General features: G+C 43.8%; 1 protein-coding gene across 6 annotated transcripts in view; it reads left to right on the forward strand.

Moving 5' to 3' along the window:
• Window positions 1–15,428, forward strand: part of ABCC9 (ATP binding cassette subfamily C member 9) — an 89,751-nt gene that overhangs the window by 13,831 nt on the left and 60,492 nt on the right. For all 6 annotated transcript variants that reach the window (XM_077935309.1, XM_077935311.1, XM_077935308.1 and 3 more), the window contains exons 8-14: window positions 2,095–2,343; window positions 2,916–3,074; window positions 5,581–5,736; window positions 8,795–8,929; window positions 9,830–9,992; window positions 12,353–12,393; window positions 14,400–14,542. In XM_077935309.1, coding sequence (XP_077791435.1) covers window positions 2,095–2,343; window positions 2,916–3,074; window positions 5,581–5,736; window positions 8,795–8,929; window positions 9,830–9,992; window positions 12,353–12,393; window positions 14,400–14,542 — 1,046 coding nt within the window. The remainder of the gene's footprint in view (window positions 1–2,094; window positions 2,344–2,915; window positions 3,075–5,580; window positions 5,737–8,794; window positions 8,930–9,829; window positions 9,993–12,352; window positions 12,394–14,399; window positions 14,543–15,428) is intronic.

The following is a 15,428-nucleotide window of genomic DNA, read 5'->3' on the forward strand; positions in this document are numbered from 1 at the left end:
TTCCATTTTTATTTAGTTGGCTGTTTTCTAAAGTTATATGTCACATTTATTCCAAGAAGAGTTTCAAGGCAGATTACAGGGTGTGAGGGTGGGATGGGGGAGGGGATCAAATGAACAATAAACCAAACTAAAAGGATCCAAAGTCAAACCAAGAATAATGAATAGTGAGTGCCTTCAGCACAATCTCCGTGTGGGATGATTTTGGATAGTTAATTGAATGGACCGTCAGCTCCAATTTCTGCGAGTCCTGTTTCCAAAGGATAGTTGCCACTCCATTTTTCCTAAAGCAAAAATATAAATATAGAGGATCCCCTCAGGGGGAAAACAACAACATCTACAGTCAATTTGGAAGAATCAAATTATTATTTTTATTAGTAGAAGAGAAGAGAAGAGTTTGGATTTGATATCCCGCTTTATCACTACCCTAAGGAGTCTCAAAGCAGCTAACATTCTCCTTTCCCTTCCTCCCCCACAACAAACACTCTGTGAGGTGAGTGGGGCTGAGAAACTTCAGAGAAGTGTGACTGGCCCAAGGTCACCCAGCAGCTGCATGTGGAGGAGCGGGGAATCGAACCTGGTTCACCAGATTACGAGTCCACTGCTCTTAACCACTACACCACACTGACTCTCCAGTAGTAATAGTAGTAGTAGTAGTAGTAGTAACATTTATAGCCATTGTTTAGTCCACCCGTACCTGCTGCCTGTCAATTTCACCTACAGCAAAATCAGAGGTAAATTTATTCCACATTCACCCTTTCCAGGCCTTCGTTCCTTTTGAATGTGTCCAGACCCCACCAGCCCTACCTTTAGGGAAATTGAGGAAGCTGCCTTAGGCGGCAGAAATGAGGGGTGGGCAGTGGCAGTGACATGCTGGAGATCAAAGCTGTCCTTAGATGTGAAAGGGTTACACTGTTGCCTGTGTGAATAAATATTCATTAATAACCAAATATTCCTAAGGATGTCTGCCTAGGATGTATGTTTTGAGTTGCTTTCAACATGGTTTATTGTCTCCTCCATGGCTTCTCCATCTGGCCTCCAGGCTTCTCCATCTGGCCCTCAAGACTCTCCTGAGCCTCACCTGCTTTACGCACTGTCCCTCTTCACGCCCCGAGTGTTTTTGCCTGGCTGGAACATGTCCTTGAACTCTGATGATGTTTCTTGCTTGCTTCATGGAAGATGAGGGGTGTGCGTGCGTGCACAGAAGCTACCTTACTGTACAAACATAAAGCTATCATTGCTCCTCCTCCCACTTTTGCCTCTAACCCTGCCCACCGCTGGCACGCAGCCCCCAGAACGTTGCCATGAAGAGAATGGGGCCCTCGCAGCAAAAAATAATAATTAAAAAAGGTTTCCCCTGCCCCTGCTTTAAATGAAAGCAGCTCCAATCAACGAGTTGATTCATGAGCTAAAATCAGCAAGAAAAGCAACAAGTTTAAATAGATGATTTAAATCTGGTTTTCCGTTGATATTTCTTCACATTTCCCAAGCAATGGTGCAAATCGGACAGAATGTGAATACAGTGGTACCTCGGGTTAAGTACTTAATTCGTTCCAGAGGTCCATACTTAACCTGAAGCTGTTCTTAACCTGAAGACCACTTTAGCTAATGGGGCCTCCCGCTGCTGCCATGCCGCCGCTGCATGATTTCTGTTCTCATCCTGAAGCAAAGTTCTTAACCCGAGGTACTATTTCTGGGTTAGCGGAGTCTGTAACCTGAAGCGTATGTAACCTGAAGTGTATGTAACCCGAGGTACCACTGTATCCATATTTGGGGAAACAGTCATGCTGGTTCTTCGTTTATGTAGAAAAGCCCCTTTATCTCAACGTACCCTGTATCGATTTTAGAGATTGATTGTAGGACAAACGTGCTTCTGTTCGGGTTGTTTTGTGTAGGTTGATTTATTTTTAGAAGAGAAACATAGCAGTATCCTCACAAGGAAAAAAAGAGTTTTATTTATTTTGAAAATTTGCATCCACCCTATTTAATGCTCTATTGCTTTTAACACTCGATTGGAAGCCGCCCAGAGTGGCTGGGGAAACTCAGCCAGATGGGCGGGGTATAAATAATAAATTATTATTATTATTTCTTTCTCAGAAAAAAGTGGAGGACAAGCCAAACCGCAAGCCTTCCATCTGGCTTGCCATGTATCGCGCCTTCGGGCGGCCAATCCTTCTGAGCAGTACCTTCCGTTACTTAGCCGATCTGTTGGGGTTTGCTGGACCGCTCTGTATTTCCGGCATCGTTATGACTTTTTCTAACAAGACTGAAGACGACATTCTCAAGACCAATGCAACGTCTGCAAACTACACTGCCTTAACCTCTGGAGCTATTTACCCAGTTAGAGTAAGTAAAATTAGAGTATATTTTTTAGGGAGATGGCTTGTTGGTCCTCAGTTGGTTATTGTTATGGGACCTACAGTTTAGGTGATAGGGGAAGGAAGTATCATTTGTTTGTGTGTGGAAGTATCATTTGAATAGGCTTTTCCTTTTTAAACAGACCAAGTCGAGACATTTGATACCCTGGTTTGTAAGAAGCACTTATACCAAAAGCTTCCCAATCCATATGTCACAGGAAACTATGGTTTAACAAATCATGAATGAAACAGGGGGAGGTAGGGTGTGGGGGTGTTTCTTCAACCAACAAACTATTGTTTATCAGAGACTCCAGAATTATTTTAGCCTTCTTATTTTTAACTGTACTTTTTCTTTTTGATACTTTAGAGAAAAATTGTAGTTTTTTCTTAGCAATTATTGTTTATTCACATTCACGTTTATGCATTTTTTCCAGGTGAATTGCCTTAGGCCTTCTTTAATTGGGTGACAGCTAATTATTATTATTTTCATTTCCTTGCTGTTTGGTTAGACCTCCAATATTATCTCTCAGTTGAATCAATCTCTTTCGTTTTGCTCCGTAGAATTCTACAGATCCGTTCCTCACTTCGACCAATTTCCTCAAAACCGCCTATGTCCTGGCAGTTCTCCTCTTCCTGGCCCTCATCCTGCAAAGGACCTTTCTCCAGGCCTCCTACTACGTTACCATAGAAACAGGCATCAATCTACGAGGAGCTTTGCTGGTAAATAAAGGCATTACTCCACAGGCTGTGAAACGGCTTGGTCAAGGCTTCAAATTATCCATACTTTGGCCTAATTGGACCAGGAGGATTGGGGCAGATTTGATAAAAAGTGTTTGGCTGTTTGGATGGCATTAAGGAGTCTCTCCAGAGTCCTTTGTACCTGATAGCAGTGGCAAAAGACCTGTTTACATCTTGCTTCATCCCACCCTTCTTCCATCATAGTGCCTGGTTGGCGTTGACCCACGACAGGGCCTTCTTGGTGGCGGCTCCTTGTTTATAGGATGCCCTCCCCTGTAAGATGCACCTGCTCCCTCATTAATAACATTCCAGAGAAATTATAAAACATGATTGTTCACTCAGGCACTTCAGGACTAAAAGACATTGTCTGGTAATCTTGACATCATTAACTGTTTTAAAATATGTTTTCAGAAGTTTGTAGGGTTAAAAAATTATGTTTACTGTTTTGGTGTTTGGGTATTTTATACCTTGGGCTCCTTTGGGAGGAATGACAGGACAGAAATTTTAAAGAAATAATATTTGAACCAGGCATCCCCAAGTCCGGCCCTCCAGATGTTTTGGGACTACAATTCCCATCATCCTTGACCACTGGTCCTGTTAGCTAGGGATGATGGGAGTTGTAGTCCAAAACCAGCTGGGGGTGCCTGATTTGAATCACAAGGCTGGAGCCAGCTATATAGGTCTGCCCCACCAAGTGGTATCAGGTTTTTAAAATTGGCCTGGGCAGAAGTCTTCACATCCCTTAGCCGCCACCCCACCTTCAAACAACATTTTGTCCCCCACAAAGGTTGTGGGGGAGGGATATTGTCGACTTTCAGGAGCAATGAGAGAATGTAACTTGCACTACTTTCAGATTCACTTACGTTTTTATGAGGTGGCTGCGAGTAGTTGTATTTTTTTCTTTTTTCTTTTTATAAGCTTTGGCGCACTTCCTCTTCAGAGGAGCCCTGTCACATTCCTGGGCCGTAGGAATGCCACTGCATCAAAACGAAACATCGTTCCCATGCTCAGTCTGGCCCAGAAATGCTGCAAGGCTGTTCTGAGGAGAGGAACCTCGGCCTGAAGCAGTGGCAAGTCTTTTTTTTTATTTTTCTGGATAGAAAAGAAAGAAAGAGGTGTACAAAAAACTACCCACAATTCATCAGACTGTAATGAACCCCCTCCCAGATTCTTGTGACATTTGCCCCCTACACATTGATGCTGAGGGAAAGTTTCTCCCCACCCGCAAATGATGTCGAAATTCGACACCCCCTGTCTCTCATGTTCCATCCTAAAGCAGAGTTACGGCGCTCCCTTCAGCGCCCCCAATGTTCCACGCCTAGTATGACCGAACCAGCAGCACTCCCCAAATCTGCCTCTGATTCCTCCTCTGGTCACTGATATGGATACACCATCTGACTGCCTCCAGGTGCTGTGGTCATCTGCAAGAGATACCCAAACAGCGAAGTTGATGTTGCCAACGTTCATGTCTTGTTTGCAGACATCTTTGTAGCGTAGAGTTGGTCTGCCAAGGGCCTCGGGCCTCGAGCCAGCTCCTCGTGGAGCACATCCCTAGGGATCATGAACTTTTATTCCTGTAGTATGGGGATTAATGGGAGGACGTCAAAAGCGGATTTTATGAGCCCTTATGGTTGCTAAGAGACTTATACAGCAATACCCACTATCTATTGCAGGCAGCCCTTGCTACATTTGAACATATTTCAATTTTGTGTGGATATTTCTCTGGACATTTGGAGGGCTTCTTTCTACTTACACATTTAACTAAATACAAAACTGATAGTTATTGTATTTGGATTGTGAATTGATGATGGTCTTTTTGTTGTTGTTGTTAGTCTCACATCAGGCTTTGGGGAATCGGCTTTCTCCCCCTGTGGCAGTAGAAAAGAGATCAAATGAAAGGAACGCCTTACCAGTTAGAATCTTTACTAATCACAGTGAGAGAACAAAGAACCCGTCTCCTAGAAATGGCGGTGCTCCCAATTAAGGGATACTCCCCCCTCTGTCCCTATTAATCCACGTCACTCCTACGTTTTGTAATCTGAGCTTGTACCCTCTGTGCTTTCTGTTCTGACACATTCTGAGCTCTTCGAGACTTTGGAGAAGGGAGGTGGATGCTATCTAGAGACTGTGAATCTGTTAACTCTCTCTCTTCCGGTGTTTCTTCTGCTGGCTGTTCCCCATCCAGTAGTTCCCAGCTTCTGCCTTCTGAACTATGTCCCTCTGCAAACCACTGTTCTAAATCTATACTGTCCTCCCGCTCCTGGGAAGATTCAGGATCAGGATCAGGGGGAAGGGGTGGCTCCCACCATTCCTCCTCAGTACGGTCCCTGACATCTCAGTATCATTTATATACTATTTTTTTCACTTTATGGTCTTAAATGTTTTTCTCCTCCTTTTTTCCTTCATTAAATATGCAAACAAATAATAACAATTTAAAGAAAAGGAATGTATACCACCCACCAACATTTTGCCCCGCTTCTTTCCACAGGCAATGATCTATAATAAGATGCTGAGACTTTCCACATCCAACTTGTCCATGGGAGAGATGACTCTGGGACAGATCAATAACTTGGTCGCCATTGAAACTAATCAATTGATGTGGTTCCTTTTCCTGTGTCCCAACCTATGGGCTATGCCCGTTCAGGTAGAGCATCGAAGTAAGGGACTGATTTTTGGAAGACGCAACAGATTTCATTTCATTCATTGCAAAAACCCCACACACAACTTTACTGAATCTTAAAGAATGATGGAGCCTTAAGGGAGGGAGCAAAGCTCAGGGTTGGAGCACATGGATGGATGGAGGTGCTTCTGGGTTCAATTCTTGGCATCACCAGTTAAAGCAGAGGGTGAGATTCCCACGCCCCTCCAGATGTTGCTTGTCTACAACTCTCATCATGCACGAACGACTCTTTATTTGGATTTGGCAAAATTCGTATACTGCTTGATTGTAACGAAACATCTGGGCTGCTTACAAGAAATACTGGGAGGAATTAAATGCAGTGCTATGTTAAAGTCCTTTAGCAGTGTACTACCTGTGCTGGTGGAATGGTTTGCACAAGAGAATGTGCCAGGAGCTAGCATGGTCCTCGCAACAGGTTGCACATCCTGCTTCTGCTAGCGCAACCATTGCACTTGGTTTCATATTGCACAACTGTTATTATTGCCCCTTAAAGGTAAAGGGACCCCTGACCATTTAGGTCCAGTCATGGCCGACTCTGGGGTTGCGACGCTCATCTGGCTTTATTGGCCAAGGGAGCCGGCGTACAGCTTCCGGGTCATGTGGCCAGCATGACTAAGCCGCTTCTGGCAAACCAGAGCAGCGCATGGAAACGCCGTTTACCTTCCCGCCAGAGTGGTACCTATTTATCTACTTGCACTTTGATGTGCTTTCGAACTGCTAGGTTGGCAGGAGCAGGGACCGAGCAATGGGAGCTCACCCCGTCATGGGGATTCGAACCGCCAACCTTCTGATTGGCAAGTCCTAGGCTCTGTGGTTTAACCCACAGCGCTACCCGCATCCCATTATTGCCCCTTAGGCTAGCACAACAGCCCTTGTACTGGCGGACAGGGAAGGTTGAATCTGGATCATTAAAATGATAAATAATAATAGTTTAAACCAAAAAAATCTGAAGAAGTATGCATGCACACAAAAGCTTATACCAAGAACAAACATAGTTGGTCTCTAAGGTGCTACTGGACAATTTTTTTATTTAGTTGAAACCAAGTAATTGAAAACATTTAAAAAAAAACGATTAAAACCAACAGAAAACTGAAAAGAGATTAAAGAGACATCAGCACCTATGCGTCTGGATAGGCTGCCTAGGCAAAAATGTCTTAAGCAGGTGCTGCAAAGGCATCTGTCTGGTGTCAAATGGCAGGGAGTTCCAAAGTGTAGCTGCCGCCACACTAAACGAATGATTTACTGCAAATGGTGTAAGGCAATCTTGCAAGTAAACTAGTCCCAAGCTGTTGAGAGCTTCCTGCAGTTTTACTATGCAGCTGTTAAACATGCTAGCGGATGCGAGAAAACTTTGCAGTTATCCCAGTGAGAAATTGGTAACCAGTGTAGATCTCTGAGCAGAGATGTTACATGCTGAGAGGGCGTCGCTCCTGTCAGCAACTGTGCTGCAGCATTCTGCATTAGCTGAGGTTTGAGGTTTCCAGATCAAGTGCAAGGGGAGCCCCACACAAAGTGCATTGCAGTTATCCTTTGGCCATGCTGGCTTGGGGGTAGATGGAGTAGGAACCCCAAAACAGCTGGAGGGCCACAGGTTTCCCCTCTGCCCTGAATCCCCCCCCCGCTACCCTAATTTCAGGTAGCAGGGTGGGGGGAAACCTCCTCTGCCAGAGATCTCAGATAGCCACCACAAGGCAGGGTAATCAATACTACAGCCATGTTTACCCCATACATTCAAAACACTACGACACCACTTAAATCTGTCATGGCTTCCCCCAAAGAATTCTGGGAGCTGTCTTATGTGAAGAAGAAGAAGTAGAAGAGTTTGGATTTGATATCCCGCTTTATCACTACCCTAAGGAGTCTCAAAGCGGCTAACATTCTCCTTTCCCTTCCTCCCCCACAACAAACACTCTGTGAGGTGAGTGGGGCTGAGAGACTTCAGAGAAGTGTGACTGGCCCAAGGTCACCCAGCAGTTGCAGGTGGAGGAGCAGGGAATCGAACCCGGTTCCCCAGATTACGAATCTACAGCTCTTAACCACTACACTACACTGTACACTACACTACACTGAAGGGTGCTGAGAGTTGTTTTGAGCCCCTATTCCCCTCGTAGAACTGCAATTGCCAGAGTAGCCTAACAATAAATCCCTCTTTACAGGGAATCTGGGGAATCGTAGCTCTGGGTGGAGGGGACAAAGACCTAACAGCTCTCAGCACCCTTAAACAAACTTCAGCTCCCAGAATCCTCTGGAGGAAGCCATGACTATTTAAAGCGGTATCATAGTGCTTTAAATGTATGGAGTGAACATGCATTAGTTGTTGTTGTTGTTGTTTAGTTGTTTAGTCGTGTCCGACTCTTCGTGACCCTATGGACCAGAGCACGCCAGGCACCTCTGTCCTCCACTACTTCCCACAGTTTGGTCAAACTCAAGCTGGTAACCTCGAAAACATGCATTAGTAAGGTAAGGTAGAAAGGTAAAGGACCCCTGGACTGTTAAGTCCAGTCAAAGGCGACTATGGGATTGTGGCGCTCATCTTGCTTTCAGACCGAGGGAGCTGGTGTTTGTCCGCAGACAGCTTTCTGGGTCATGTGGCTAGCAGGACTAAACCACTTCTGGCACAATGGAACACCGTGACGGAAAGCAGAGCTCATGGAAACGTTGTTTACCTTCCTGCCACAGCAGTACCTATTTATCTACTTGCACTGGCATGCTTTCAAACTGCTAGGTTGGCAGGAGCTGGGACAGAGCAACGGGAACTCACCCCATCGCGGGGATTTGAACCGCCGACCTTCTGATCGGCAAGCCCAAGAGGCTCAGTGGTTTAGACCACAGCGCCACCCGTGTCTGACTTAGTATAACTTAGTAGCCTTTGTTACACAGCCTTTACAGTTAAGCATTATGCAGCATATTTTGAATTTGGCAGCTTCACCTTTAGATCATCTCATACAGGTTTGTGCAATGAACTACAGAACTGGCAATGTTTCCTAAGTCTTCTCTCCCTCTACCCTCCCTTTTTTTGTAGATTATCATGGGGGTGATCCTGCTCTACAACTTACTTGGCCAGAGTGCCTTGGTCGGCGCTGCTGTCATTGTATTGCTGGCTCCAATACAATATTTCATAGCGACAAAGTTGGCCGAGGCTCAGAAGAGCACGCTTGTAAGTTGTTTTTCCACACATGAGACTTGGCAGCTATTTAAAGCACGCGACTGGAGTGGTAACACACTGGAGTTCTGTGCCTGGCTACTGTACGCTCTTGGACGTAGCTCAGTCAGCAGAGCATGAGACTCTTAACCTCAAGGTCAAGAGTTTGAGCCCCAGGTTGGGCAAAAGCTTCCTACATTGCAGGAGGTTAGGCTCGATGACCATGGGGACCTTCCAACTCTACAACTCTATGGCTCTATGTTGCTTAACAGAGTGGCTGGGGAAACTCAGCCAGATGGGCGGAGTATAAATAATAAATAATAGCATTATTATTATTATCATCTTTGTTTAGATGGGCACTTCCTGGTTTCAGATCAACCAAAGGAACAGCGATATAACTGACTATAGTCAAACCTTGGCTCACAAACGCCTCCATTTGGAACGTTTCAGCTCCCGAATGCCGAAAACCCAGAAGTAAATGCTCTGGTTTTCAAATGTTTTTTGGAAGCTGAACGTCTGACGCGGCTTTCGCTTGAGTGCAGGAAGCTCCTGCAACCAATCAGAAGCCGTGTCTCAGTTGGTGAACATTTTCGGAAGCTGAACAGGCTTCCGGATTGGATTACGTTCGACAACCAAGGTTTGACTGTACCATAATTCTTGCATCAAAAACTATTGAACTGATTTGAAAATGTGGCAGCTCCTGATGTTTCAGCTGATCTTCAAACCATGGTTTTGAGGATCAGCGACACATTACGGGCTCTCAGTCTCTCCCCTCTCTACCCTGTGGCCTCACTTTGCAGTTTGGCAAGATCCATAGTTTGCTAAAATATTATTTATTATTTATTTGCATTTCTTTATATGGGTGGTTTAATGCTCTTTCCCCCTTTTCTCCCTCCATTTTCAATCGATGGAAAGGATTACTCCACAGAGAGGCTGAAGAAAACCAATGAAATACTGAAAGGGATCAAGCTTTTAAAGCTGTACGCCTGGGAGCACATATTCTGCAGAAGCGTAGAAGAAACGAGGGTGAAGGAGCTTACGAGCCTCAAAACCTTTGCTCTGTACACATCTCTCTCCAGTAAGTATGTATTCTTGAGTGTGGCAGGCTGGCTGGAAGGAAGGCCACCATCTCGTTGTTTGATCCTCCTCCCTTTTTATCCAAAGACAAACGCAAAAACAGCTGCACACAAATTGAAATAAATGCTATTTTAAAAGCACACACATGCCACATATGCTATAAAATGCAAAAGTCACAGCAGTAAATACACACACACATATATATACACACACATATATATACATATATATAGAGAGAGAGAGCATGGCATACTTAAATGTTGCCCTATCTTATTGTTTGAGTGGATAGAACAGGTTGCCAGTTATGTTATTTGTTAAACTATGGAAGTTGTTCCCATTAGCAGTAGTGATGGCTATCAACAACAACAACAACAACAACAACGTTCTATTATTTGTACGCCGCTAATCTAACTGGGTTGCCCCAGCCACTCTGGGCTGCTCCCGGCATATACAAAAACATAATAAAACATTAAAATTCCCTATACAGGGCTGTCTTCAGATGTCTTCAGAAGGTTGTATAATTGTTTATTTCCTTGACAACTGGTGGGAGGGTGTTTCATAGGGTAGGTGCCACTACCGATAAGGTCCTCTGTCTTGTTCCCTTGTAACCTCACTTCTTGCCTTGAGGGAACTGCCAGAAGGCCCACAGAGCTGGACCTCAGTGTCTGGGCTGAATGATAGAGGTGGGGACACTCCTTCAGGTATACTGGGCCGAGGCCATTTAGGGCTTTAAAGGTCAGCACTAACACTTTGAATTGTGCTTGCAAACGTACTGGGAGCCAATGTAGGTCTTTCAAGACCGATGTTATATAGTCTCGGTGGTCGCTCCCAGTCACCAGTCTAGCTGCCGCATTCTGGAGTAGTTGTGATTTCTGGGTCACCTTCAAAGGTAGCCCCACGTATAGCACATTGCAGTAGTCCAAGTGGGAGATAACCAGAGGATGTACCACTCTGGTGAGACAGTGGGCAGGCAGGTAGGGTCTCAGCCGGTGTACCAGATGGAGCTGGCTTTTAAAGAGTGGTTACTAGCCACAAGGGCTATATTTTACCTCCAGTGTTGGAAGCCACATGTCTCTGAATACCAGTAGCTGAAAATCACAGGTGGGAAGAGTGCTGTAAACACCCCGAACCTTCTTGCAAGCCACCCAGAGGCACCTGGTTGGCCACTGTGATAACATGATGCTGGAATAGATAGATCTCCGGCTTCAAAAAGCGGGCTCTTCTCATGGTCTTATAGAGCCATTAGAGGCAGCACCTGCCACAAAAACTGCCCACGTCCATGGGCACCTTCAACACAGACCTGCACCAAATTGCTCTGGAGGTTGCAAGCCTCCAGAGACTCTGTTGTCATCTGTGAAATGTTGCAAAGTAACCCAGCTGGATGAGATCAAAAAAGACCCTTCTAGTCCAGTATCCTGCTTTCCACAGCGACCACCCAGATGTTTGTGGGAAGCCAACATGCAGGCCATGATTTCAGTAGCGCCCTTTGACTGACATTCATCATAATTGGTGGTCATTCCTAGTTTTAGGTCCGCCAGTTAAACATTATTATTATTTTAGCTGATTAGGGAGCTCCAAGACAGATGATTGAATTATCATACTTCCTGCATGTGGCTTCACATGACCCTGATTTTACAAGACTGGGAAGTCTATCCCCAGGGCCTTCAGTGGCAATTGTCTTTCTCCCTCTGGCCATTCCCAGGATTCAGTCACCTCTCCATTCCCAGCCTTAGCAGAGAGACGGAAGAGAGATCACACGCAGCAGAGCAGGTCCCGTTTCCCACAAGATGAGCTTCCAGCATCTCTACGTTTTCTTTGTCTTCCAAGATGGAAAAAAAAGCCTTGTGAAGCTTGCAAGTTTATGAAACTTGGCCGAGGGGGAATGATTTCCTGACCTCCTGTTCCCTTTCTCATACCCTGGGACAAACACGACAAGATCTCTCCAAATAATCTTCTAACCTTCCTTAGGTTGTTGACATCCATTAGTTTACATTAACAATCACACGCAGCATCTATGGGCAGCTGATATAGCAGAGTTTGTTTATTTTTTTAATGGCCTTTGATTTAGGTTAGCATAACCTCAGCAATTTAAATAATTCCCTTTTCCCCACCAAGCCAACGTTCTTAACTGTGCAATACAACCCGTCAATTCTTTCGGGAATATGTTCCCCAGCTCAGTAAAATACACAAACCATAATATTTCCAAGTATGTTTTCATTTGACAGGAAAAGCTCCACCCCCCCAACCTCCAATTATGGAGTTGTCCAGGCAGGAAATAATCTTAAGGCAAACATCTATAGTATAGTTCAGACATTGACAAATGTTGCTGTATATAATTCATGGTTGTGCTTGTTTCCACAGTTTTTATGAATGCAGCTATACCAATTGCAGCTGTTCTTGCGGTAAGAATTAGGTTTTTTTTGGGGGGTGTGAATGTTGGGTGGTTTATTAAGCAAACTTTTAAATTAGCTGTAGACATACAGAAGAATGAAGTGCTAGATTTTTGAGGTGGTAGAGTAGATTGTATTATTTCAGACAGCAGGGCAGATGTCCGCTTGAATGTTCCCAGATGTAAAACATCATCGTCAACAACAACAACTTATGGAGAAAGATTCTAACTAGAGATGACAAATCACTTACCACACAATACTGTCCTGAGATTAGCTCAGGATTTTTCTGAAATTGCTTGGAAGAAAATGGAAAACCTCCAAAAATATTCTCAAGCCATGTGAGGGCTGGGATAAGTGTTGCCAAGCACACCTCCTACCAGTATTTCTACAGTGGTACCTTGGTTCTCAAACTTAATCCGTTCCAAAACCAAAGTGTTCCAAAACCAAGGCGCACTTTCCCATAGAAAGTAATGCAAAATGGATTAATCCCTTCCAGACTTTTAAAAACAACCCCTAAAACAGCAATTTAACATGAATTTTACTATCTAACAAGATCATTGATCCATAAAGTGAAAGCAATAATCAATGTACTGTACTATAAAATAAATGACAGTATTGTAGATGATAATAATTAAAATTCAATACTTTTCATACCTGCATGATAGTCATTGTTTGGATGGAGGGCTTTTATCCATTTCTGCAGCCACACAATCAATCAATCAATCAATCAATCAATCAATCAATCAATCAGTAGCTGAACTGGGTTCCACACAGTCACAAAAACAAATTAACTGAAAAAGCCTCAAAAACAAAAACACAAAATAAATTGCAAAAACAAAAGTGCCAAACTTAATCCATTCTGGAAGTCTGTTTGACTTCTGAAATGTTTGAAAAGCAAGACACAGCTTTTGATCGGTGCAGGTGCCCCAGAAACAATAGCTGATAGCTGCATTGGACGTTCAGTTTCCGAAAAACGTTCAAAAATCAGAACACTTGCTTCTGGGTTTTCGGCGTTTGAGAACCAAGATGTTTGAAGACCAAGGTACCACTGTATTTGTATCAGTGGTCCAGGAGCAGCAGCAGTGGCAACAGGACACCTATTTACCTGTTTAGGATACTTACACAGTGGTACCCAACCTTTTTTTGGGCCATGCCCCACCTAAGCATCTCTAAAATCCTGATCCACCCCCACCCGTGACATATAATTTTTATTATTCAAAAAGTGAACTATTAATGTGGAGGAAGCCTAAAAGGCCATTAACTGTAAATAACTCATTCTCGAATTGCCCCCATTAAAAATCAAATTGCCCCACTGTGGGGCGTGTGCCCCAAGTTGGAAACCATGGTACTTGCATCTCACTTAATAGCCCTGAGAACTCCTTGCCTGTTGATATCAGGCAGCTGCCTTCACTTCATTCTTTTCAGAGCCTGCTGAAGATATTTTAATTTGGCAAGCCTACCCAGATGTTTAGAAAACTTGCATGAGTTTTAGTTTGTTTCAGTCTACTCTACTGTGGTTTTGACTTCCTGTAGGTCTTAAATAATTGTTGCGGTTTTTAAAGTGACAATATTATTTTATCTGTTCCCTAAACCCTCTTCTGAGTTGTTGCTTTTCTCCACGGTCTATAAATTTCATGAAATAAATAAATAAACTAAATCAAAGAGCCTGGGATGGATCGGAAGGGGTCCAGATCAGTCAAGACAGGATCGGGTCCGATCCAGATTTACAAACTGGATTCAGAGGACCCTCATTTTTATACACTTTTGGTTGCATAAATAGGGTGCAAAATTCAGAGAAGTGCGAATCCCTGAGGAACAGAATTTGGTTTCACTTTGCGTATTGGTTCCAAAATGGTTCCAAAATTGGTTCCAAAACCATCTATCCAAATTAGATAGTTTGTCATTAAAATGCAAAGAGCATTGCATTACAACCCCCTCCTTCCATCTCACACATTCTTTGCCTCGCTTGTTCTGCACGAAGCAACATAACCAACACCCTCTTTTTCCTGACATGACAGACCTTTGTGACATACACGTATATTAAAGAGGAACCACCAACTACAGCCCAGGCCTTCGCGTCGTTGTCACTCTTCCACATCCTGGTCACACCGTTGTTCCTGCTTTCCACAGTTGTTCGATTTGCTGTCAAGGCCATCATCAGGTACAGTGCTACCTCAGGTTACATACGCTTCAGGTTACAGACGCTTCAGGTTACAGACTCCACTAACCCAGAAATATTACCTCTGGTTAAGAACTTTGCTTCAGGATGAGAACAGAAATTGTGCTCCGGCGGCGTGGCAGCAGAAGGAGGCCCCATTAGCTAAAGTGGTGCTTCAGGTTAAGAACAGTTTCAGGTTAAGAACGGACCTCCGGAACGAATTAAGTACATAACCAGAGGTACCACTGTGTGTGCTTTAATGCATAGGAACATGCCGAGAGCCCGTGTGGAGAAACAGCTAGAGTGTTGGACTAGGACTTGGGAGTCCGTGATTCAAATCCCCACTCAGCCACAAAGCTTGGGCCAGTCTCTGCCTCTCAGCCTAACATATCTCACAGGGTGGTTGTTGTTATTATTATTTATTGAATTTGTTACTTGCTTTATCTTGCCCAGAGCAACCCAAAGTGACTTACAACCAAACAGGCAAAATATATACCTTAGAGACCAACTAAGTTTGTTCTTGGTATAAGCTTCTGTGTGCATGCACACTTCTTCAGATACCAAAGTGAGCATGCACACAAAAGCTTCTACCAAGAACAAACTTAGTTGGTCTCTAAGGTGCAACTGGACAATTATCTATCTATTATCTATCTATCATCTATCTATCTATCTATCATCTATCTCTATCTATATCTATCTATCTATCTATCTATCTATCATCTATCTATCTATCTATCATCTATCTATCATCTATATCTATCTATCTATCTATCTATCATCTATCATCTATCATCTATCATCTATCATCTATCATCTATCTATCTATCTATCATCTATCTATCTATCTATCTATCTATCTATCTATCTATCTATCTCTATCTATCTATCT

The sequence above is a fragment of the Podarcis muralis genome, chromosome 10 (genome assembly GCF_964188315.1).
Source record: "Podarcis muralis chromosome 10, rPodMur119.hap1.1, whole genome shotgun sequence".
Classification (NCBI taxonomy): Eukaryota; Metazoa; Chordata; class Lepidosauria; order Squamata; family Lacertidae; genus Podarcis; species Podarcis muralis.